Source organism: Chanodichthys erythropterus, chromosome 19 (genome assembly GCF_024489055.1).
Source record: "Chanodichthys erythropterus isolate Z2021 chromosome 19, ASM2448905v1, whole genome shotgun sequence".
Lineage (NCBI taxonomy): Eukaryota > Metazoa > Chordata > Actinopteri > Cypriniformes > Xenocyprididae > Chanodichthys > Chanodichthys erythropterus.
This window is the reverse complement of record NC_090239.1, coordinates 19619671-19645422: the sequence shown is the minus strand read 5'-3', so window position 1 is coordinate 19645422 and position 25752 is coordinate 19619671. Positions and strand designations below refer to the sequence as shown.

Here is a 25752-nt window from a genome sequence, read left to right as displayed (position 1 = left end):
TAGTTCACCCAAAAATGAAAATTCTGTTATCATTTACTCACCCTCAAGTTGTTCCAAACCTGTATGAATTTCTTTTGAATTTCTGCTGAACACAAAATAATATACTATGAAGAATGTCAGTAACCAAACAGTTGATTTGTAAAAAAAATAAATAAATAAATAATAATAATAATATGGAAGTCAATGGGGACCATCAACTGTTTGGTTACTGACGTTCTTCACAATAACTTCTTTTGTGTTCAGCAGAAGAAAAATTCATACAGGTTTGGAACAACTTGAGGGTGAGCAAATGATGACAGAATTTTCATTTTTGGGTGAACTATCCCTTTAAGCTTTGCTTCATTTTTAATATTTCTTTAAAATATCTATTAGAATTAGGGTTTATACCAACAGGATCATGAAAAAAATCCATATAATTTATACCTTAAAATAACCACAGTGACTCATATTTAGTGCACAACACTTTATGATAAAACAATCTGACTACATACAAATATACATAATTTTGAAAGGTGCCTGACATAGATAAGCAGCAGTGATATCACTAAAAAGCATCAGATATGTCACTGTAAATGATGGCAGATCCCTCTATAAACTACTCATTAAAGCTTCAAAAAGTGCTACAGCTTCCCAGTTTGTATGTTTCAACGGGAGGACAAAGGGACAGCCACACAGTACTGTAAGGCACAGAACAAATATATAAGATATAGACATAGAGGACTACTTCAACTGGGTAACTGATTATACTATCCATCAGTATCAGACTGCAATCTGACGCACTTAGTGTTCATTTGCCGACTACAGAAAACAATAAAAACGTATCAAGTACACAGTCAAAAAAATCACAATGAAGCTGCATACTTCAAAGAGGCTGGGCATTCATTAAAAGCATTTAAACCATTCAAAAGTTCTGTAGTCTCAAAGCAAAAGCTAGTACAGTCTTATAAATGTCATTTCTTTATAAAGTTTTCTTGAAGCTAGTGCGTTAAAACTCCTGTATAATGTTTCTACTTCACAGAGAAATGTCTTGGACTCTTCAACATAAGACTTTGATTGTGATACTAAAGAAGTAATCGTCTGAATTGAGACAAGGTAATGTGTGCGTAGTGATGATTGAGACAGCGGGTTGATGAAACTGGCACAGCAGGGGACGTTTATGAAGCGAGACGCTCATCTTCCATGCGGAGGGTGCTGGGGACGCAGAGCAGAGGCTGACTGGAGCTGCTGGTGCTCTGACTCTTCAGGCTTTCTATGGACTCTGATGACCCTGAGGAAGGGTGAAGACAGGTGAAATGAGAAATGAAATGAGTTTGAAAACACTTAATTAAATGTATTTTCTCATGAAAACCTTTTGATTTTAAAAGAGCTTATGGTTGAAATTAGTTGTGTAGGCCAAATGGGCTGACAAATGAGTCCTTTACAACTGATTTGAAAAGGATGAGTTGGGCCAAATAGTACAGAAGTGTGTATAACAGATGAACACTTAGGTTGTGTTCACACTTGTAGTTTGGCTCTCTTGGTCCGGACCAAAAAAAAAATTATACATTTAGTCCTGTACTAAATGTAAAAAGGTCCTTCCTGTACTGAACTATAATGGGCAACATAGTGACTATAATGAGAAAAACGGGTATGCTTGAGCATTCTGTCCTTTTTAGGGTCGCATCTTGTGACATCACGTCCTGTTTTAGTTTAGTTTATATGTCTTTGGTCCATGTTGTGATTATATTACAGTTGAATAACACCAGAGTTTGTTTCTTTTCAGGGGTCTCTGCTTGTTTGGTATGAACCGCACTAAAAGAGCAATTGCACCAAGTGTGAACACATACCATTACAAACCATAGATCCATTTGTGCCTTTTCAGTTTTACTGAGTTTACTATTATTCTAAAATGTGAAAAAGTCATTATAAAAGTATGAAAGGTGTTTCTAAACTTTTCTAAATGTGACTCATGAATAACTATTATGAACTGAATTTGAACAAAGTGACTGGTAGGAAAAAAAAAAAAAAGTAAAAGTGAATTATTCATGACATTGATGACCTACCAGAGTCAACATTCCTCTACAGCAGTGGACCATGACTCAGACGCTACGTGTGTTAAGAGCAAAGCCGAGTTAGAGTAAGAAAGAGAGAGGGTTAGGAGACAGCACAGCATTAGACAGACATGCATCAGACACACAGCAACAATACTTTAAGGCCATTTCTGCCACATAAAGGGGGGGGGAATGATGCTTTGGTAAATCATAATTATGACATAAAAGTCAAAATTATGAAATACTAAGTAATTGTGAGATTTATGAGATAGAAAGTCAATTATGTAATAATTTACACTTTTTACGGTTTGTTAAAATTATGATTTACTAAAACTTTTTTCTTGTGTGGTGAAAATGGACTTCCAAAGATATTCTTCAATACATGTAAAATGACAAGGGGTATGAAAAGTGATGCCTTAAATGGAAGAAGGAAATTCAACTTAATCTAGTTGAATTACTACAATTAAATTCAAATACTAAAATAAAAAACAATATATTATTCATTTCTTATTAAAAACTCAAATACTGTGTTTTATGTTTAAAATAATATTCAATTATGTGGTAAATTACCTCTCTAGTTACATTTGTGTATGAAACATTTTCACACAATTTATTTTAAATTAAAAATGACCTAATAGAACTGATAACATTTCTGATGTCATGATTTTACATGAAGAATCACAACCAGATTGTCAGAGGAAATATTTACACCCCTCCTGAGTATATCTTAGTAATTCACTTGAGAATTTTCTAGTATGTAGAAGGAATGTAAATTATACTTTAAAGGAACACTCCACTTTTTTTGAAAATAGGCTCATTTTCCAACTCCCCTAGAGTTAAACAGTTGAGTTTTACCGTTTTCGAATCCATTCAGCCGATCTCCGGTTCTGGCGGTACCACTTTTAGCATAGCTTAGCATAGTTCATTGAATCTGATTAGACCGTTAGCATCGCGCTTAAAAATGACCAAAGAGTTTTGATATTTTTCCTATTTAAAACTTGACTCTTCTGTAGTTAAATCGTGTACTAAGACCGACAGAAAATAAAAAGTTGTGATTTTCTAGGCTGATATGGCTAGGAACTATACTCTCATTCAGGCGTAATAATCAAGGAACTTTGCTGCCGTTCCATGGCTGCAGCAGTGCAATGATATTACACAGCGCCCATGAGCCCCTGCTTGCACAGGGAACGTGCCTTGCAACCATGGAGACGTTTGTGAGAGACGCTGCGTAATATCATTGCACTGCTGCAGCCATGATACGGCAGCAAAGTTCCTTGATTATTACGCCTGAATGAGAGTATAGTTCCTAGCCATATCAGCCTAGAAAATCACAACTTTTTATTTTCTGTCGGTCTTAGTACACGATTTAACTACAGAAGAGTCAAGTTTTAAATAGGAAAAATATCAAAACTCTTTGGTCATTTTTAAGCGCGATGCTAACGGTCTAATCAGATTCAATGAACTATGCTAAGCTATGCTAAAAGTGGTACCGCCAGAACCGGAGATCGGCTGAATGGATTCGAAAACGGTAAAACTCAACTGTTTAACTCTAGGGGAGTTGGAAAATGAGCCTATTTTCAAAAAAAGTAGAGTGTTCCTTTAAGACAACAGTAAAAATGCATTTAAAGGGTTAGTTCACCCAAAAATAAAATTGTCATTAATAAAAAAAATGTTCCAAACCCATCAGACCTTAGTTCATTTTCAGAACACAAATTAAGATATTTTTGATGAAATCCCAGAGGTTTCTGACCTCCCTATAGACAGGAATGTCATCGTTAAAATTGGTATCTTAATGTTTGAAGTGACAATACTTTTTGTGCACAAAAACAGGTCAGAAATCTCTTGGATTAAATCAAAAATATCTTAATTTGTGTTCTGAAGATGAATGAAGGTCTTAATGGAACGACATGAGGGTGAGTAATTAATGACAGAAATTTCATTTTTTGGTAAACTAACCCTTTAAAGAGAAGCATAACTGGGTGAAAATTGCTGAGCAAAGCAGCAGCAATCACAGAAAGTTCTGCCACACATGCTAAGAAAACGTGCTTCTCCAACTTTACTCTTTTGCATTATCTCAAAGTCAACAGAACAAGGGTTTATCAGAGGATGAAAGACACCCCACCCTCAAAAATGGGACTCAAGGAACTATTCCTATAATATGAGTTTTGGCAGACTAAATGAGAGTGTCAGGATTGTGGCTCACCAGGCAGGGCCAGATCTGCTGAGGGGTCACTTTCTGTCCGGCTCAGGCTGCTGCGCTCACTGTGGCAGTCCTGTAGAATTTCACTCACAGACACACCCAGTGATCTGCTCTCGGAACCTGCCAACATCACATGATTAACATGGTTTCTTCAACAGGCCTCAGTCAGAATGTTCATATTATATACTTTATATCATACAGAATATATTAACATTATATCCCGTCCTTCGGATGAGACGTTAAACCGAGGTCCTGACTCTCTGTGGTCATTAAAAATCCCATGGCACTTCTCGTAAAGAGTAGGGGTGTAACCCCTGGTGTCCTGGCCAAATTCCCTCCATAGGCCCTTACCAATCACAGCCTCCTAATAATCCCCATCCATTGAATTGGCTCTTTCACTCTCTCTCCTCTTCACCTACAGCTCGTGTGTGGTGAGCGCACTAGCGCCATTGTACTGTGGCTGCCGTCGCATCATCCAAGTGGATGCTGCACACTGGTGGTGGATGAGGAGAGACCCCTGATATGATTGTAAAGTGCTTTGGGTGTACAGTTGTGCATAGGAAAGCGCTATATAAATGCCTCATTCATTCATTTTATCTTATATCTGATTTGTATTACTGTAATACCGCTGCCCATGTTATTTGAGGACTTCCAGTACTGACATGAAATGTTTCATTTAAATGCAAATTTGCTAACCTGAATTTGGGAAACCAGGATTGGTGGACACACCCTCTGCTGTGGCCTTTTGGGAAATAAAATAGAATGAGCCGTTTTTACAAGTTGTAGGAAATGATGAACTGACACATCAGTGTAGGAGGTTTACTAGTTTGCATATCTTTATCAGTCATATGCAACCAGTTAAAACACACAGATCTATGCAAACTAATCCATGGTATTACACAATCAGCTCATCCATGTCATGAGTCACGCACAAACAACAAACGTTTAGAGGAAACGCATTTCTAAAGAAACTACTGTACAATATTTATGCCACAGATTCTCGGACACTTGTAATTATACATTATTTACAGTTATTATTACAGTAACGTGTAACTACGTCATCTTAAAATAAAGAGTGGACATCATGTACCAAGCGCAGGTAAGGAAGTGATAAAGTCTGACCTCAGTGGGACTGAGACTGCAGGGCAGAACAGACTGAGGCTGGGCATCAGAAAGCTCTGACATCCTCTCCTCATCTTCCTCCTCCTGTATGGGGGATGATGGAGAACGTGTAGACCTGGAAACACCACACATATCAATGAAAAAAAAAAAAAAAAAAAAAACATTACTTGAGCATTTTCAGAGAGTATTTTTACAATAGTGACTTACCCGTCTGGTGACTTGCTACCTTTTCCCTTCACTGATGCGGGATCTGCATTTTGCTGCCGCCCAGTCAGGTTGAGGGGATCTCCCATCTCCCCAGAAAACTGGATCTCCTCATAGAGAGGTGCTGATGGGATTGTAGGGGACACAGGTTGAACCCCGTTCAGGGCTTCAAGCAGGGAGATAGGCTCATAGCCAGGAGGGATGTTATCAGCATTCTGAGATTCAATAAGAAAAAAGAAAAAGTGTGTTGTTGGTAACAACATACATCTCTCCTACCAATTTGGTGTCAGTAATTTATGTATTAAAGAAGTTAATTCTTTTATTATATAAATTGTACATTAAAAAAGTTGATCAACAGTGACAGTTAATTAATTTATTTATTTTTTTAAATAAATGCTTTTGTACTTTCTATACATCATGGATTTCACAAAAACATTAAGCAGCACTAATGTTTTCAACATTGATAAGTGCTCGTTTTTTGTTGTTTTTTTTGAGCACCAAATCAGCATAATAAAATGATTTCTGAATGATCATGTGACACTGAAGACTGGAGTAAATTCAGCTTTGCAATCAGGAATAAATTACATTTAGTAAACAGTTATTTTAAATTATAATAACATTTCACAATATTACCGTTTTTACTGTATTTCTGATCAAATAAATGCAGATCCGGCAAGCTTTCAAAGGTCTTACCGACCCCAAACTTTTTGAATGGTAGTTTAAGTGTCGCCATACACCAAAAAAAAACAAAAAAAACAAATTTGTCCAACATCCTGGATGTTTGGAATGAGGCATTTATGCACCACTGAAACCTAAAACACCAGTCATAACTGTACTGGAGTCAAATGCGAAGCATGATTTCACTGGACAAAATCAATACTACTGTAGCAACACAGTTGAAATGGATCCATGATGTATTAATAATTTGAGCACAGGATGAAATGTGAGTGTGAATTTTACCGAATGCTCAGTATGGTCAGAGCTCTGGGACAACACCGGGCTAAAGGAAACTGGGGAGAGAGTGGCGGCAGTTTTCTTTCTCACTGCTCGGATCTGGAGCAGGGCTCTGAATGCTGGGGCAGTGAGAGCAGAAAGGAAGGTCATATGGGGGAAAAAAGGACACAAATAAATGCAGTGTGCATAAACAAACACAGGTGCTGCATTTTCACATGGACACTCTTAAGTGTTACCAGATTCATTTGGCTACAAAAAGGGGGTAAATATTTGCACAGCTGGTCTTTTTAAGCAAAATCAGTGCACATTCTCTCAGTGCAGAAGTTCTATAGAGCAAAAACACACTTTACACATATACACAAAAACTTGGCCAACTCACGGCAGTCCTGTTGTATATAGTTTCTTATTAGCATGTTTCTGCTTAAATTATATAATTTTTTTTAAATTATATTTTTAATATTTCTTAAAAAAAAATTTCTTCATAAATTCACTGAAAATGAGCTCCTCTAACTTCTTCACAAAAGTAATACTAAACCTAATTATCATTATTACATGACATCCTCAGCAGATGGCACTGTTCTTCAACAGTCACATGACCTGCACTGCATGCAGGATCAATGATGCACTATTCATCACTAATAAGAACAATGAAAAGGGGAATAAAAGCACAATGGTAAATCAGTCTATATCAGATTTAAAAAAAAATAATCACTCAGCCTTTTATCTTTATGGCCAATACCCACTTTAAAGGTTCGACTCATTCAGCGGAACACATCTGAATAATAATGGAGGAACAATACAGGAAGCTCAGGCGTTGATTAATGAGCACTTACGCAGTCTGCAGATAGGGCAGTTGTTGGCCTGGTAACGCAGTGTGTCAGCACAGGCATTGCACAGACACAGGTGCCTGCAAGGGAGAATCAGTGTGTCACGAAGGTCTGATAAACAAACCACACATTCGCTGCTGTTGTCACTGTTCTCGTCCTCTGTGGACTGAAGAGAGGAGACAAAAGAAAACATTGTAAAATAGTACATGAAATCAGAGACAGGAAATAACAAGATGGATATTGTATTACCAGAAACCAGTCAGGCACAACATCTCATTTGCCCTTAATTTTTCTTGCATAGTGACGATTTACCTTTGTCTCCTGATTGTTCCGGTTTTCAATGCCATAAATCTCCTGCAGCAGATAGCTCACACGGTCCACCTAAAAGATGAGCATGCGATACGTAAGTGAAATGCAGATTACTAGCTGGGGAAACAACACTGATCAAAATGACAATTGATTATCTTTTTCATGAAGTGACATGGCCTGATTACTGCTTCCACACATGTGGAGTGGATAAGCGTGAACGACTGCAGGTGAATCAAAGCTTTCAATCTGTCTGCTTAATGAGGGATACAATGAGAAATACATGAGATGCAAAAATACTTACGATTTGCTTCTGTTTCAAAGGCTTCACTGAGAAACTGCCATCAACATGCTGTAAATGAGGGAATATATATAGTATTACTATAATAAAAACAACAGAACAAGCTGGCAAGGTAAAAAAAAGAAAAAGAAAAAAGAATGCGAGTATCAAGATTAGCCTTCTGTCTTATTAGGAGATGGCTAATGAAGACACCTGCCACATCTTTGGATCACAAACGAAGATTCTTTTTTCTGTCCCTCCATAGAGACAGCTATGCAACTACCACTTTGACGCTTCAAAAAGTTCATAAAGAGATCGTAAAACTTACCTATATGAATTGAGTGCTTTAGTCTAAATTTTCTGGAAGAGACTTGATCGCTTTATATGATGGACAGATTAAATGTATGCTTTTATTCACATTTAAACGTTGATCACTGAACATAAACAAAAGCTCAACCAAACCTGAAAAATTTGGACTAAACCGCTCAATTCATATGGATTAGTTTTACGATCTCTTTATGAACTTTTTGAAGCGTCAAAGTGGCAGTCATGTAGCTGTCTATGGAGGGAGAGAAGATCTTCATTTGTGTAACAACATGAAGGGAGTAATGACAGAATTTTCATTTTTCGGTGAACTAAAACTTTAAGCCAAGATTAATCAAATCTTTTCAAATTAGTTAAAAGCAGTAGTTTATAGTTCTTAAGATCGATAAAAACACATTAATGCACTACTTTTAAACATCTCTTCATATATTAGTCAAACTAGTCGGTGTTAATAAAAATGTATGAAACTTTGTATAAAGCACTCTGTGGGCTCTTTGGTTCTATGCAATAAATCAATAAAATTGATTTGATTCTATCTTCTTTCATTTTTCTACAAAGCATTTTCTCCTTTTGATCAATAAACTTTTTTTTAAAGATTTTAATTTACATGACTTCTTCCAGGCCTTTTTTTTATTAAACAATTTTAAAATTCCAATAAGATTCCAGGGTTTCCAAGACCATGGGATTCATAAATCTCAAACTGACTCCATAAAAACCTGCTTGGTTAATGACTTACTCTATGTTATAAAACATGACCAAATGCTTGCAAGCTTTCAGTCCAGCTGACATTCTTGAGCAGAAAACAAATCTCAAGAAATACACACCCTTTCAAAAGCTGCCAAGAGAACATGTGCGTGCCCTGTGACATCTGTAACAGAAAATAAAATGTTTTGTGAGACAGCAGTATGTAACGATATTACATAATTATAATTATAATTTTTCACCAACCATCTCCATCATCCACTATTGCTTGGACCACCAAAGGGAAAACGCCCTTGTCCAGATCAAAGTTCAGCTACAGATAAATATGAATTTTTAATAAAAAAAGACATGACACACCTAGCTTTCTTTAAAAAAACAGTTCTTTTACAGCAGAAAGGCCTTGATGAGATGGCACTGATGCAAATGAGTCTCTACAAAAACATAATCTTAGAAAATCACACCTCTTCAGGCTTCCATTTAGTGAAATCAATCTTGAAAGATGGCAGACAAAATTGCTGATTAATCCCTCTCTTGTAATGGACTGTCTCAGACACCATTGAAGGGCTCTTGGGGCTGTATCTTTAAAAAGAAAATTGTAGTGATTATCACCAACAAGTCTGAGAATAACTGATGGTATCAGTTACTAATAATGCACATTACAAACAATGCAAAAGTGTTTAACCCTTATTGTTGTGTTCGGGTCATTTTGACCCAGAGAGGATTTTTTTTTCCTGAAAATGTTAATGTTATCGCATTGGACTAAAACTTACTGATTTCACTCACAAAGAATATAACAACAATTTTTAGGATAATTTTTGTAACTTTTTTCCACCTTGTTACACTTGTGATGTTCCCGGTCAAAAATGAGCACCCTACAAAAAATAGCTTATAGATCTCTTGTAACCATCCATTGAAAATGAATAGGGGAGATCAAAAATAAGAGAAACAATTAGTGTTCAGGAACATGTTCATGCTCACATTTGTACATGTGTGCTTGCAAAGAGTGAGTGTGCATGTAGTGTGCATGAGTGGATATATGCACAAGCACATGTTCATTTCAAAGAGATGAACTTTATCCTCAGATCAATTAGGCTCAGATCAATGAAGCCTAAGATCAATCAGTTTCAAAAAGAAATTCAAATCCTGTCCTAACTGAAAGAAAACAATTTGACAAAAAGAGTGAATACAATATTTGGTAATAATATAGAATAATGAGCAATTTACAAGCAATTTTTAAAAAAAATTTGACCTGAAACACCAAAGCTTTTACAGGGTTTTCAACACGGCGTATGCATTAATCTTTTGTGTTTAGATGAAGTAGAAAAGACTGGTCAAAAGATTTTGTATTTAGATCGAGTGCCACTGTTTCCAATGAAGTTGTTGTCTAGATGCCAATGGGTTAAGTTTCTTTGGGATCAAATGGCTCATATGGGACTTTAAAGCAACTGAGGCTATCAATCACATGACACTGAAGTTTATACATATCATCTAATCTTTTTTCCTGTAAGAAATTCACTTAGCTACAAATGTGAACAGAACAAACTAGCTGATTAAGCATCATTCAACTGCAGAAACTTTACCAAATGCACTACTCAGTGGAAACTTACATTGCCATCCCATTGGCAAACTCCTCAAAGGCTTGACAGTATAATGTAATAGCCACTCTGGCATCAGTATCAAAGCAGAACTCAACACTGTAAAGCACCCTGGGCTCTCCTGTGTCCTCAGGTGTGCTGTCAGAATCATCCTTATACCTGCAAAAAAACAAAAGTTGGTTGTTACAGCTCTCTTATTTCAGCATCTAGTCTATATCGTGGCATCATCAGCAGCCCCTTCAAACCATGACTATATTCACAATGTACCTGACAAGTCGTAAAGAATCCTTCCTGATGTTCACCAAACTCCTCAGAGTCTTGACAGGCTCATGTGGAGCTGGTGTCACATAGGGAAACTGTGGAAAACAGGACAAAAACATAAGTGTGAGGATGACGGGGTCAGACTCTTGAAAGTTTTGAGGTGGCGGTTTCGTTTGGTCACCTGCACAGGTCTGTTGCCAAGGAAATTCAAATCCATATTTTCCCCAAAAAGATATCCCTCTGGATGGGGTGTGTCAAACTTTTCTCCACCCATGAAAAAATGACTGGTGAAGTAATTTCCTGCAATAAAGACATTAGGGAGATTATCTAGGATGGATGTGGTCACTAGACAGACTTGACACTGGATGATGTTTCAATGCATCCCAGTGGACTTTACATTAGTATAATTTTTTTTTTACATATTATAACAGCTGAACACTGCCAAAGTAGATTTCAAACGCAGAAAACATGAAACATACAGTAAATAACAGATTTGTGATATGTAAAAGAACAAATTGAATAGGTTAACGGCCTATGAATGGTCAAATACAAACAATATTAGATTTTGTAATGCAGCTAATGGTTGTCAACATTTTCCTTAAGTGACGTTTTACCTGATTTGGGGGGATATCTGTACGCTGAATTGGCTTGAATATCGATGTCTTCAACACCAGCAATCCTTCGGCTCAGTATTGAACCCATGTTTAAGTGTTAATGGCTGCTGAAGAGTGCTGTATGTAGATAAAAGAAGGATTATTTGGACAGTTCGCTGGAAACCGTTTGCTTCCTCCGCTATGGAAACATTCCCATCTCTGGCGACAAAAAGAACTGCGAACAAAAGAAATCAACTTCTGTATCTTCGTTATAGCTCTTTCGACAAACCAAACCGACTTATATAAAACCCTTTAACTCACAGGTAGACGTCAAATACACGACGTTTTATCGGTGAACAAAATAAAAACAAAAACAAGACTATTGGAAAAGACTGTCTTATGAAGAACCCATATTCTCGCGAGATGGGATTTTCTGAAAGCAAAGGATATTGGGATATGTTGTATCTGTGTCTACCGTCTATCGTGGTCTCAGCTGACTTGAACAGAAGATATGCACACCACAAAAGAAACATTAATTCGCCTTTTGACATGAGTTATGTTTATGATTCACATGATATTTTTTATTTTATTTAAATGCCAGTGCTGAAAATCGTAATTTCGCCTATTGTCTAAAATATTTTAATTTATAACACCCAAACTAATATCATAGATGGATCGAGCAGGATTGAATATGTATTGTTTATTCCGTATTTGTCTTAAAGATGTGATACGTTTTTTTTTCTTTTTTTCAAAATATCATTTTGACAAGCGCACTCTGTTATTAAAAGTAAACGCGTCGTCATGTAAAAGTTTTCGTCATATGCTCACTATTAACAGTACAAAGGATTGCGCTAAAGTACATCAGTTGGTCTGCTGCTAAGATGCAAGTGATTTAATTGGTGTTGGAAGATTTGTTTACCATATTTGGAGAAGTAGTGGCATAGCTCGAATGGGAATTGGACGGGAGCGACCGTCATTCATAAATTCTGCCTTCTAGAACCTAACAAACAAAGCGTTGCATGATGGGATATGGAGTTTTGGTGTTCAAAGAGCAACTTAAACATGCACTATTATCGTTGTCGTGTTGTTTATATACGCATTTTCTCTGTTTGACAAAGGATAATTTCACTTTGTATAATCAAAACCGTAAACATCCACCTCAAGCGCTTCAACATACGCCAAACTAATGCAGTGTCATCAGAAACACAACAAACGTGGAATCCCTACGCATACAATTCCCATGACCTCCACCCCTCTCTGATTGGCTGCCTCGCGCTGTCAATCATCTGGCGCTCGTTACACCAGCGCTCCTACAGTAAATATTTGTGTTTGCTCAACCGGCTGTAATGGTGGACGACTGAAGGAGAAAAGCGGAGAGACTAAATCTCAAAAATCCTGTCCCGGGTAAAACACTATTGTTCGTGGCTCGGAAATAAACACCAGCGAATATGGATGAACTCAAACATCAAGTTATGATAAACCAGTTCGTCCTGACAGCTGGATGTGCCGCAGACCAGGCGAAACAGCTTTTGCAAGCGGCACATTGGCAGTTTGAGGTAAGCGCAGCGGATAGCACACTATGCATGCCCTACACCAGTGCATTGTTTATGTGATGCACTGTATAGCTACTCTATCGCGTGTCTAGTTGCCATTCCCAGTGATGACTAATAACAATGACCCAAACAAGTTTTATTTTCATCACTGGGCATTTAAAGTCTATTAATACCGCCTGCATGTTTTATTTTTGTGATAAAACGGCACTTAAATACACCTATAGTATGCTATAATGGCGAAAAGCTCAACAGAGATAGACTACTATCCAATTAGAGTTTACTCCAGATTAAATACTATAATCCTTCCCCATGACACACTGTACCAGCTTCCCATGCTATTATGCAATGAAGATGACCGCTGACAGATTACACTCCAGCAGAGCTCAACACTGATACAATGTTGTGCTTTCGTTTCTCATTTGAATCAAATCCTAGAGCCATTATCAGCTCGCTAAAATAAGTGAAACCCCAACAGTTCCGCGGTCTAGCGTGATATCAGTGTGTTTAAATATTACTATAACACAGCATGTGAAGTAATGTTGTGTTATGATCTCTCATTCACAGACAGCCCTTAGTGCCTTCTTTCAAGAGACAAATATACCTTACGGTCACCATCATCAAATGGTGAGTATAAAAGCCGCCATCTATGTTTTGAGTGTTTACTTTATTAAATGATTTTTTTTTCTGTTACATGTGTTTGTTATGCGACTATACGTGCTCAGTTTATATCGTGGCTGTAACAATAACAATGTAAAGCTGTAGCCATAGTGTCGGCCATGTTGCGGAGAGACGGGGCTTCCAGAAATAAACACACACACACACACACACACACACACACACAGGCGCTGTGTTCACTGTTATTACTGTAGTGTGCCGAGGTAGGCAGTATTTCAGTGTTGCATGCAGCATAACTGAAATGAAATAATGGCCGCAAGGTTAACGTATCACGGATGTGGGATTTCATCGGTCAAGCAACAATCAGTGTCTTCTTGACTAGGGTTAGTGTTTAACTCCTTTATTCAAACATATACATCATGATGATGGAGTTCTGGAATATCCCACTGTCACAGCTGGTTTCTACAATACTGAAAAACCGTTAAATATTAGGTATATCGGTGACACTTTACAATCAGGTCCTATTAGGTAATGTTAACATTCACAGCTTTTGATCTTGATAATGTTTTAGTAAGTTATGATATGAACATAAACTTAGGGGCCGCTTACACGACACCATTTTCAACTTAAAAAAAAAAAAAAAAAAAAAAAAAAACAACTTTTTATGCATTTCGGCCTTTTATTTGCGCAAACGTTTGAAAACGGGACTCAAAGTGCAAATTTTTGAAAACGATATTTATCGTCTCCATGTCAACTACAAAAACGTGAATAGAGTACCTCAGAGATTTGTAGGCAATGTTTTTGTAGGCAAAACCCGGAAGCGAGTTAACATTTTAGGACTTCCGGTTCCATCGCTCTAAATTCTATGGGGTTTTTAATCGGTTTTTGTTAAATCGCCTGAAATAAGGTCTGTGGTTAACAAAGCCTCTAAATATTTTCACGTGTTTGATTTATGACATAAAACACACCAGTTATAACTCACTTGTGATTTTTTTTTTTTTAAAAAACCTTTATTGTGTCTTAACGGCGGTTGCTAACAAGTTGCTAAAAGGGACTACTTCCTTTGGCGGGGACTTTAGACATCATCATGACAAACAGGACATTTGGACAGCATTTCTCATGAAAAAGTGGATAAGTATTCATACACCGCGCAGATCATAATCAGCGAGCATGTTTTTAAATAAAGTTGTTTTCTAAATAAAGTTTGAGGAAGCTTGATAGTGGTGATGTTGATCCGCGACCATGGTGTGCTGTAGTCCGTTTATAGCCTAAGGTTAGCTTTTTATATCTGACGACTTTATTTAGGCTTCAAAATGTATAAATGTTGTGTTAACTTGTAAAGATTATCTTGATAGACAAAGCGTGTAAGTGTCATAACCCTTTATTAAACACAGAGCTTATTTTTTACGATTTTCCAAAAGTCTGGGAAAAATGCATAGGCTTTCGATCGTGGGAACCCGTGCGCTGCTAACTTCCGGGTTGGCCTACAAAAACACGTCATTCCTGAGGTACTCTATTTGTGAAAATGGTGACATAATAGTGTTTCTTTACGAAGTGACATCACCAACTACTGGTCTGGCTGCATAAAACAGCGTTTTTAATCATATTCTTAGATTTGTGTGAACAGGGATCACTTTGATGTTGTCGTTCCGTTTTTGGTACATCGTGTAAACGTACTCTTAGATTGATAAGTGCTTTAAAATTATTTTTCATTGTTAGTTCATGTTAACTAATGTAGAACTAATATTAACAAATGGAACTTTATTATAAAGTGTTCGTGGTACATTTTTAATTAAATGGTGTTGTTCAGACCTGGAAATGTCTTGGAAATTAATAAAATAATTAAAGTGATGGAAGTTTTTATAGTGAAGATAATATTTTATAGTTATCCTTTGCTGTTAAACATTTTATCTAGTAGATAATGTTCTTGTATAGAATAAAACATGCTTGCAAATCAGCGATGTTTGAATTGTGAGTGAATCGTTCTTTCGAAAATCTTTATTTTCAATGACAGCCAGACTGGTTCATAATAATAATAATAATATAATTAATCGATAATAGAAGTTGACAATCTTTGAGATCTATTTCAGTTACATATTACACATCAGTACACAATGTTGTGCAATATTTCGGATATCAGATCACCCCATGTTTGTGTCTGTTTGAGGTTTATTGATGTGAGTATGGGTCATAAAGGCATTGGGGGGAAGAAAAAGAGTACCTATAGGATTAGTGTTTAACACTAAACACAGAATAGTTTGTCTGCTGCATCACAATTTATATAGTCTCAAGTGAAAGCACAAGAAGCAGAGGTGTGTGTGTGTGTGTGTTTTTTTTTTTTTTTTTTTTTTATAAATGTTGCATCGCAGCCAACACTTTCTAATGTTATTAGTTATGCAGTCCTAATCGAGTTAGCGCCACAATTTCCCCCGCGCTGGCACATTAATTCTGATTGACAGTGAAGTCATAAGTGTATGAAAAAATCAACAGACTTGTGTGCTTACGTCACAAAATGTTCTTTTATGTTGGTTTGGCCCTGTAGTCTCGTTTGGAGAGTTCCTAAGTAAACAGGATTTCTGAATTGGCTGTTGTAAATGAATCACTGATGGTGACTAGTCTTTGAACATAAAATAATTTACTCAACATGAGAGTGAGTGAGTTTTTTTTTGCGTGAAGGACACCTTCAAGTGTTTATTTTTAAAGCACAACATCACAGCCCCAATTAATGTTTACCACATGTTCATGCCTCCCTGAAGCTTAACATCTGTATGCATTGCTTTTCAGTAATTTTACTAATATTCATTAATTATTGGGAAATGATGGTTGCGAATGGGCAAGTTGTCAAGGGCTGAGATCATGATGTAATATTAGATGTTTGTCTCCTAGAGTGACCCTGCTGCTGTAGTTCTAATTTCTGACAACGTTAGCTCATAACTCACACGCTGAGCCTAATGCATAAAACAGACATTTCGATATCTCACCAGACAGGGTCTTTCAAACTTAATTTTTGTAATATATTATATTACAAAAGACATTTTTATTACAGCAGAGCAGTAACCAGTCACATTGCAGGGGATACAAGGCAGGGTTAGTTCACCCAAAAATGAAAATTATCCCATAATTTACTCACCCTCAAGCCATCCTAGGTGTATATGACTTTTTTTTCATTCAGTCAAACACAATCAGAGTTATATGAGTATATAAATATAAAAATATTCTGGCTTTTCCAAGCTTTAAAATGGAAGTGAATAGGAATCAATATTTTGAAGCCCAAAAACTATTCATAAAAATAATTAATACGGCTCCAGGTGGTTAATAAAGTCCTTCTGAAGCGAAGTGATGCGTTTTTGTAAGAAAAATATATATATTTATAACTTTATAGACTATAATCACTAGCATCCGTCTGCACATTCACGTCGAGTTCTGGCGTATGACGTAGGATGTAGGGGTAGCGTAAGCTTAGGTGTGAGTATACGCCTCTAGCGGTTCAAACAAATAGAGCTGAGCAAAAAAACTCTAGTTCCTCCAACATTTCTCTTTAAAAATTCTTGTTTTAGACTTCTAATTCATGACTGGTGTTTTGTTTTGCTCTATCCTCTGCTCTATCGTCAATACATCATGCATAAGGTCAAAGTTCACTCTTCTGGGCGGAATCGATCCACAGAAGCCAGTGATTCTAGTTTATAGAGTTTTTTCTTATAAAAGTATTTTTCTTATAAAAACACCTGGAGCCATTTGGAGTACTTTTATGGATTTTTGGGCTTCAAAATATTGGTTACTATTCACTCCAATTACAAAGCTTCGAAGATCCAGAATATTTTTTTAATATAACTCCGATTGTGTTTGACTGAAAGAAGAAAGTCATATACACCTAGGATGGCTTGAGGATATGTAAATTATGGGATCATTTTCATTTTTGGGTGAACTAACTCTTTAAACAAATATTTAGTGTTTTTTCAATTGCAGATTCTAATTTAATTTATGTAATTGATTATTAACAAAAAATATAAATGTGTTTTATTGATTTCTATAATCCAGTAAAATATATTTGAAATCAAACATAAGCAGAATGTGTGGTTCGATAAAAAAAAAAATTCCACATTTTGAGAAATAAAATTTTCCCAAGGATTTTTTTTGTGTGTCCACTGAAGCTCTGACCATGCAGTCACCTCCAAAGAAAAGGAAAAAAAGAAGAAATGCCTTGGTGCCCAGTTATCCTCTGGTTAAAGTACAGTAATTAAAACAGGATTTAACAAACAAAGAGTAGAAAAGGCTCTTTTCCTGGCATTGGGGCTGATAGGGAGGGGTACAAGTTCTGGTAACTTTAACTGTGGTTTGTTACTGGGTGTGACCTAAGAAAGAATAGGCAATATTTTAATTCCTGGATACAGTCTTTACAGACAGAGGTGGGGAAAGGTTAAAGTAATGATGAGTTTATAGCAGTTAACTGACAGTTTGATTAAAATGATTATGGAGCGAAGCTCCTTATCTTGATGACCTTACAGTCATGTTGCCTATAAAAGAAAGCAGATGTTCTCTCTTGTGGAGGCTGTGAATTGGGGAAGTGGGACAATCAGACTGTGTGAAACATTATAAAGGAAAAAAATATAGGTTGAGATGTTAAAAAAAAAAACACTGAAATGTCAAAAGTCAATGTATGCAAAGTCCGAGACAATGATTATGTTTGAACTGAAGCATCTGGCCCTGAGTTGATTTCATGCTTTATGTTATTAGGGTGCCAGAGAGGGTGAACCACATTTACAAGCATTGTTTCCTAGCATGCATCACACATGCATGAAGAAGCAATGTGTAATGCATGTGTGAAGACAAGACAGCGAGGTTTGGTAGATTAACATGGCCCATAAACTGTAAAATAAAATGGACGACGCACCTTGACTCTCTTCCATTGTAGAAAAGTGAAGCTGCTAGTTTCCCAATAGGGCGCTGACATCTTGCGCTGATTCGGGACCCGAGTCAAAGTGGAGCTGCGGTACGAAGGTCTCACCCATACTCCTGTAGAGTCAATCGCAAGCGCATGCCCCTGAACCTTTTTTAAGTAGCCTGACTGCTCCAATTTTGATGTCTGCTGATTGCAGAATGACAAGAGGCTTGTTAAAATAAGGTAAATACAACTACTAACCACATATTTAAAAGATCCCAAAAAAAGTTGCCACCTCAGTTCGCTCAGAGAAGCTGTCAATCATAGATGTCACTCTCCCATTTTTATAGCATCAAATAACTAACTAAAACCAAACTTATTAAAAAAAAAACAACACTTGAACTTACATCAAACATAAAATGACAGAATCCATCATTGAAAAATATTTGTGTAAATAGAAGTGTAAATTAATTGTTTAGATTGTCTCACATCCCATTAGATTACATGGAGAGGGTGGGGTTTATGACCTATACTGGGTCCAGACAACTGAGGGCAGTTTAAAGCAGTGGTTCCCAACCACATTCCCCCCAACACTGCATGTTTTCCATGTCTCCTTTATCAAAAACACCTGATTCAGATCATCAGATCATTAGTAGAGACTCCAAGACCTGAAATGTGTGTGTCAGACAAAGGAGAGATACAAAATATGCAGTGTTGGGGGGCCTCCAGGAACGTGGTTGGGAACCACAGGTTTAAAAAGCATGAAATGAAAATTTACCCTATTTTGTAAATGCCAGCACACATCTTGCAATCCAATCAACATAGAACCAAGTCCCAGCCCTACATTTTTCTTTCAATAAGCTGTTTCAGTACACTCGGGTGTACATCAAAATATAGAAGAAAAGATTTGTCACTACTTCTGTTTCATTGTGATTTTAAGGCCTCTAAAAATGCTCTTAGACAGAGAATGTCATATCTCTCCATGATGTCTTTCAGTTGGACGCCATTTAAACTGCTCTGATTGAACAACTTTTGCTGTTTTATGATGCACATAACTTGGCAGAGGACACTGCAGCCAGAATTGGCCAGTCGTGTCCTTGATTTGAACATACAGTAAGTGTTCATCAAGTCTTGTTTTTTCACCATTAAAAACCATCCATTTTCAGACAATACTTGTCTATTGTTTTGCTCTAAAATCCCTCTTTACTGTGTCAACACTCAGGTTAATAATCAAGCCTCAAACTGAGAGATAATTTGCTCACATATGTGCAAACAATTGAACAGGCGCACACACATGCAGTATAATAGAGTGCAGACATCAGAAAAACCTCTTCATCTCTGCAGCATGTGATTACAAATTACTGTTTTAAAAATCAAAGCGCCTCCTGAAGGCATTGTGTGCCTGCTTGACGATACCTTCCAGTGTCTCTTTTTCTCTCAGAGACTCAAAGATACAAGCAAAGCAAATCAGGCAGCTGCCGTTCTGTGTTACAATGGAACGCTGCAGTGAACCTTCAATTATCTTATTACCATCGTTATCATTATATTTTATATGCCATCTGCCACAATGTGTTCACTTTCCATAATTCCAGCCCTGAGTCATGTATACATACATGCATGTAAGGATGCAAAACAGTGGTTGTAGTAGAACCTCTGAGCTACAGTATAAGCATGGAGTGGTAAATTGCGTCACTGTTTCAGTTCAAAGGAATTTGAAAGCTCTCCTTTGTTTTACGTTATTCATTTTCAGCTATTTCCAGTGGAACGGGGGAGTGTTTTTCTCAAGCTCACGTGAAATCCGTAAATCCCTCCACTGCTTGTTTCTGGATTGGAACAGTCTGGCTACTTGAACAATAGAAAGGGAAACACAATTGATGCTCTTTATCTTCTTTTTTGTTCCTGATGGACATGCAATGCTTACGGATGCACTTGGAATACTAAACACGCTGATTTCACTTTAATGTGTTTAAAACGGCATGTTTTTGCATTGGTTCAGGTTGGAAATGGGCAGACAATGTCGTCTATTTTGGAGTCGCACAACATTGTTAATGCAAAAAGATGTATGTTTCCATTCCAAGTCCCACATTTGACCTGGATCATTGCCAGTGTCTTATAGAGTCCAATTCATTTTCTCCATAGGGGAATTGATTTGCAACAGTAAGTTATAAAACTAAAACTACGTGGTTGTTCATCAATGGTATGTGCTTTTGTTGAAGCATTTAGCCTGCATTATTTAAACTTATTTTTAAAAATAATATTTAATATTTAATAATATTTAAAAATTAATATTATCTAATTTCATTGCAGACTCATGGGTAATGTAGTTTTTACTACATTACCCATGAGTCTGCAATGAAATTAGATAATCGAAACAAGCAATTGTGCCAAATGAACACTTTAGTGGCCACCCACTCCCATGAAACACTGTGAATGGTGTAAAAGAGTGTCCTGTGTGTGTGTGTGTGTGTATATATATATATATATATATATATATATATATATATATATATATATATATATATATATATATATATATATATATATATATATATAATATAAAATGTGTGCATAATGCATATTTTGCAATAAACGTAATGTTACTATATACATAATCAACCATTTTTAAACTTGTATTTTTCCATTGTTACTAGCAATGCTTTAATGGGATTGTAGTTCTTTCCCACACTGAAGTAGTCTTGTACCTTTTGCCATTTTCACGGATTTTCAAATAGCATTTTCCTATAAATCAAAGTTTGTCATGTTTGTCATGCTGGTTGGTTTGGTTCATAGTTATAATTCTTTACTGTAGCCTTTTTTTAAAAAAATACCATATGGGAAAAAAATTTTTTGGAACCAAGGTCGCTAAAAAAATTGGGCTGGCACTGTTGCACTCTGTTTTAAAACTTAGAAATCACTCAAAAGTGCAATGTGCTTTAAAGTTGAAGAGTTTCGAAGAGATTTTTTTCTGACTGAACTTGGAGACAAAAACAAACAAGCCATTTGTTAGTTGATTTCCCTAAAAAGTATTAACATGTTGGTCTGTACACACAAAAAAAAAAAAATCTGTTGAAAAACAAAAGAGGTAGTGGTAATTTTCCACCATGACATTATCCTTTAAGTTTATACATTTCCTTTAACCCTAAAACATATCACAATGCAATGCATAATTCAAAATACCTGTAAAAAACAAAACAAAAAAAAAACAATATCGAAAATTCCTTTACAGTACATTGTTCAGAGATTTATTTGAGCATACCATCTAAACATTATTTGTTTTAGAATTCCAACCAGAAAAACTTTGACATTGGCTCATCCAATGGTGTGAGTTTGGGGCGGGGCTATCTTTTTGATCAACCAGTGGAAGACAGGGGGTGTGTTTAGGAACAAACACACATTTCTGCTGGTAGTGCAGAAATGTACACTTCAGCTTTAACAGTGTCCCAAAACAGACAAATACAGTTAAACATTCACTAGGTTTCCAAGTAAATGAAGTGTACGAATCAAAAATGCAGTGTAACAAAGTGGACTGGGCTGAGCACCACAGGTTCTGTTTTTCTACGCCAACTCTGACCTCATTTCTCATCAACAGATCTGTCCTCACAACCAAAATATTTCCATAGCAACCCAGCTGTTGGCTAGAGCATGTTTGTTATGTACACTGCATCTCTTGAAACATGCTTTGTCGATGTTTCTGAATTATGGAGAATCTGCAGATGCGTCTGCTCTCAGTTTGACGGCCGTGTTAAGCCACTGACCTTCTCCACATCTGCAGCAGCTGTCCAGACAGCTGATGTATTACTAGATGCCATTTTATGTGACCCTCAAAAACACCTCCCGGTGCCATTTGAAGCCTGTGTAACAGCTTCGTAGCTTTTTTTTTTTAAAAATCCCTCAGACTTTCTGTTGTAAACCCTTTAGTGAATTAAAGCCATCTAGGGACACTGAGGTCCATTTGAGACTTTTGACCGGCCACAATGGGGTGATTGTGGTTTTTGGCGAGATATCCTTACTGATGGGTCAATAAAAACTGTAGACGGCAGGATTCAAGGTTGCTGACAGGATGGGACACAGATGCCGATTTGATCGCTGCAGTAAGACAATATGGATATACCTGTGCAAGGGCACATCAGGATGTATCCCAAAGTAACGCTGTCCATTCATTTAGCTTTCATTCACAAAATCTCTAGATTTCTCTCCACGTATTAGTCCTAATTCAACCCACAGACTGCTCATGTGTGCATTTGTGGCAGCCTTTGAAATGGTGTCTATTCTGGTGGTGTTGTGCTTCCACTGAAAACATTGCAGGATGGCGGGGGTGCTTTAATGAGGCCTATTGTGTACCTCTGTAAATGTGAGTTTTGCCATGGACAGAGGACAGCGAGTTCAGAGAGGACAATGGGGAGGTCACCAATGTAATGGAGTAGCAGAACATCGCAACATTCTCATGATGCCAGGGCATAGATGAGAAACAGGAAGTAAAACTGTTAGAAGAGCACCAATCAGCACAGGCAGAAAGAATGCGAAGGAAGGGAGGGAATGTCGGAGTGATCTGCAGGGACAACTTGGCAAAATTTAATATTGACACTAAAATATTTTAGCTGCTTGTCAGACAGTTTAAAATGCATTTTGGTAGTCAACATTAAATGTTTTCACAGCTCAATTTACTAATGTAATCTGTAAAAGACGGAACATAAGTTTATCCATTGGGAATTGATTGGATCATGAAAAGTGGTCTTTTAAATGATATCAGTATGCGTGAGGGGTATATGACATCAGCCAAAAAGGAATGTTATTTTATAGGTGGAGCAAAATCTGGTTAACTTTGGTTTAATTTGATTAAATGTATGAAGTCAAAAATTAATACACACTCCAGTTCAAAAAATTTGAGGTCAGTAAGATTTTTTTTTTTTTAAATGAATGAATACTTTTATTCATGATGCATCAAAAGTGATATTAAAGATTCATATTTCAAGTTTTTACAAAAACATTAAAGGGTTAGTTCACCCAAAAATGAAAATTGTCATTAATTACTCACCCTCATGTCGTTCCACACCTGTAAGACCTTCGTTTATCTTCAGAACACTAATTATGATATTTTTGATAAAATCCGATGGCTCAATGAGGCCTCCACTGACAGCAAGACAATTATCACTTTCATTGCCCAGAAAGCTACTAAAGTCATATTTAAAACAGTTCATGTGACTACAGTGGTTCAACCTTAATGCTATTAAGTGATGAGAATACTTTGTGTGCCAAAAAATGACACATTATTCAACAATATCTAGTGATGGACGATTTCAAAACACTGCTTCATGAAGCTTCGAAGCTTTACGAATCTTTTGTTTCGAACCAGTGGTTCGGTGCATGTATCAAACTGTCAAAGTCACGTGAACCATTGAAATTTCGAAACACTTATGACATAACGAAGCCTCCTTTACTGAAATCACGTGACTTTGGCAGTTTACACGCCCCGAACCACTGATTCGAAACAAAAGATTCATAAAGCGAATAAATGATGAAAGGATTGCCATTTTTTTGGATGAACTACCCCTTTAATTAGAACTAGAGTTGTCAAAAAAAACAGACTTCGGTACCACGTCAGTACTGAAATTTTAGAAATGTGCCGCTTTGAGTGCTGTTGAGCAGATTCGTATACACCTCTGATTGGTCATTATGTTGACACGCTCATTGGATATGTCTGTGATTGGCTTGAATGATCAACACTTCAAAAACATTGTAAATAGTCCTCAATGATGCTCTTCACAGAGCTCTTACACGGATACACACGGACCAGTCCGCTGATAGACACCGGCTTTCAAATTCAAACACTTCCATGTGCTTTCAAACCCTCCCATTCTTGATCATTGTAGCCAATCACAGACATATCTGATGAGCGCATCAACACAATGGCCAATCAGAGGTGTTTACGAATCCGCTCAAAGCGGCACATTTCTAAAATTTCAGTACCGCTTGGTAACAAAGTCTGTACTTTTGACAACTCTAATTAGAACAATTACGTGCATTATCCAATAACACATTAGTGATTTGTTTTCAGATGTGTACTCCCGCCAACACACCCGCAACACCACCAAACTTCCCAGACGCCCTCACCATGTTCTCGCGACTCAAAGCCTCGGAAAGCTTCAACAGCAGCAGCAGTCCCAGCATGGCCACCTCGCCCCCTCCACCTCCGGTCAGCTGGGGCATGACCCCACCCGTGCCCAACCAGCAGGGCTTATGGACTCAGGGGCCTTCCCCGCAACAGGCCCACCCGCCCCCAGGCTGGCCCTCAGCTGTCAACCAGCAAGCTGCAACCGAACAGAAGGCCAGCGTCGCCATGGAGGCCGAGAGATGAGGGCCTGGACTAAGCGGCTTCCTCCCCACCCTCACACGGGCGATGGGAGGGGAGCGAGGGTTAGGGGAGGGTCAGGGGCACTCGTTTTACTCTCACTCACTAAACATGGAGGGGGAGAGAGCTACACCAAGAATAACCAAGCAACATGGACATTTACAGAAGAGGAGCGAAAGCCAACACGAAAGTAATAAGAGAAATAAAGAAACAAGCGCACATTGTATTACTAAGAAAGAGCAACTGAAATTTTACTGAGGTTTTTTTTCTATAATAAAAGAGTAGTTTAACGTATATGGGACTATGATGATCATTGCACCCGTGGATTATTTCTGGTATTTTCTCAAAGATGGACGTCTAGCATCTAAGGCAGCAACTTTTCTCACATTTTACTTTTTATTCTTTTATCTGGTGTTCTTTATGCAAGACGTTGCATGTGGATTAGCGATCTGTTTTTGCGGTTTCTAACTAACTAGTAATGCAAGCGTTCATGTGTACAGTGTGTGAGACTTACACACTCAAAACATTGTGTATCGGACTTACATTTTCTCTTCCCCGTTGGATAATGGGACTTTTTTCGTACCTCACTGGTCACCTGACTCTACTCAACCAATCAGGGAATCTCACTAGTTGAACACACTTTTTTCAAACTCGAAACGGATTTTCCATGATGCTTTGCTTTGTCCATTATGCAGTAACTCATTGATGTCCTCAAAGATTGTAAAGATTGGTCTGAAAAATTGATTCTGAAAGATCTGGATATTTTATACTCCTGGTTCTTAGTTTTATTTAAATCTGTTTTGGGGGAGCTGGTTAGCTGGTTTAGGTGTGTTTATCAGACTGTTGTTTCTTAGTTGGGAAGAGTAAATCCATGCCGCTAAAGCTACATTAAAACAGACTACTATACAACATGTTTGTAAGCAGACTTGCCACTTTGCATGATGTATTCATACAGTAT

General features: G+C 37.2%; 2 protein-coding genes across 3 annotated transcripts; one reads left to right on the top strand and one right to left on the bottom strand.

The window, feature by feature from the left end:
- Positions 1-458: 458 nt before the first annotated feature.
- mgrn1a (mahogunin, ring finger 1a) lies at positions 459-11820 on the bottom strand. Of its 2 annotated transcripts, XM_067369464.1 has the most exons (17): positions 11420-11820; positions 10987-11105; positions 10812-10900; positions 10557-10703; positions 9411-9528; positions 9196-9262; positions 9072-9115; positions 7948-7995; positions 7650-7718; positions 7344-7503; positions 6517-6629; positions 5560-5771; positions 5353-5467; positions 4927-4972; positions 4234-4350; positions 2043-2085; positions 459-1267 (listed from the first exon to the last, which is right to left on the bottom strand). In XM_067369464.1, exons 1-16 carry the CDS (start codon positions 11505-11507, stop codon positions 2048-2050), a joined length of 1590 nt encoding a protein of 529 aa, XP_067225565.1. In that variant the 5' UTR covers positions 11508-11820; the 3' UTR covers positions 459-1267; positions 2043-2047. The 2 variants fall into 2 exon arrangements, with proteins under 2 accessions (XP_067225565.1, XP_067225564.1); XM_067369463.1 differs by lacking the exon at positions 2043-2085.
- A 793-nt stretch (positions 11821-12613) lies between these two features.
- ubald1a (UBA-like domain containing 1a) lies at positions 12614-25175 on the top strand. Its single transcript, XM_067368892.1, has 3 exons — positions 12614-12954; positions 13516-13575; positions 24501-25175. The coding sequence occupies exons 1-3, from the start codon at positions 12847-12849 to the stop codon at positions 24798-24800; spliced, it is 468 nt and encodes a 155-aa protein (XP_067224993.1). The 5' UTR covers positions 12614-12846; the 3' UTR covers positions 24801-25175.
- Positions 25176-25752: the final 577 nt, after the last annotated feature.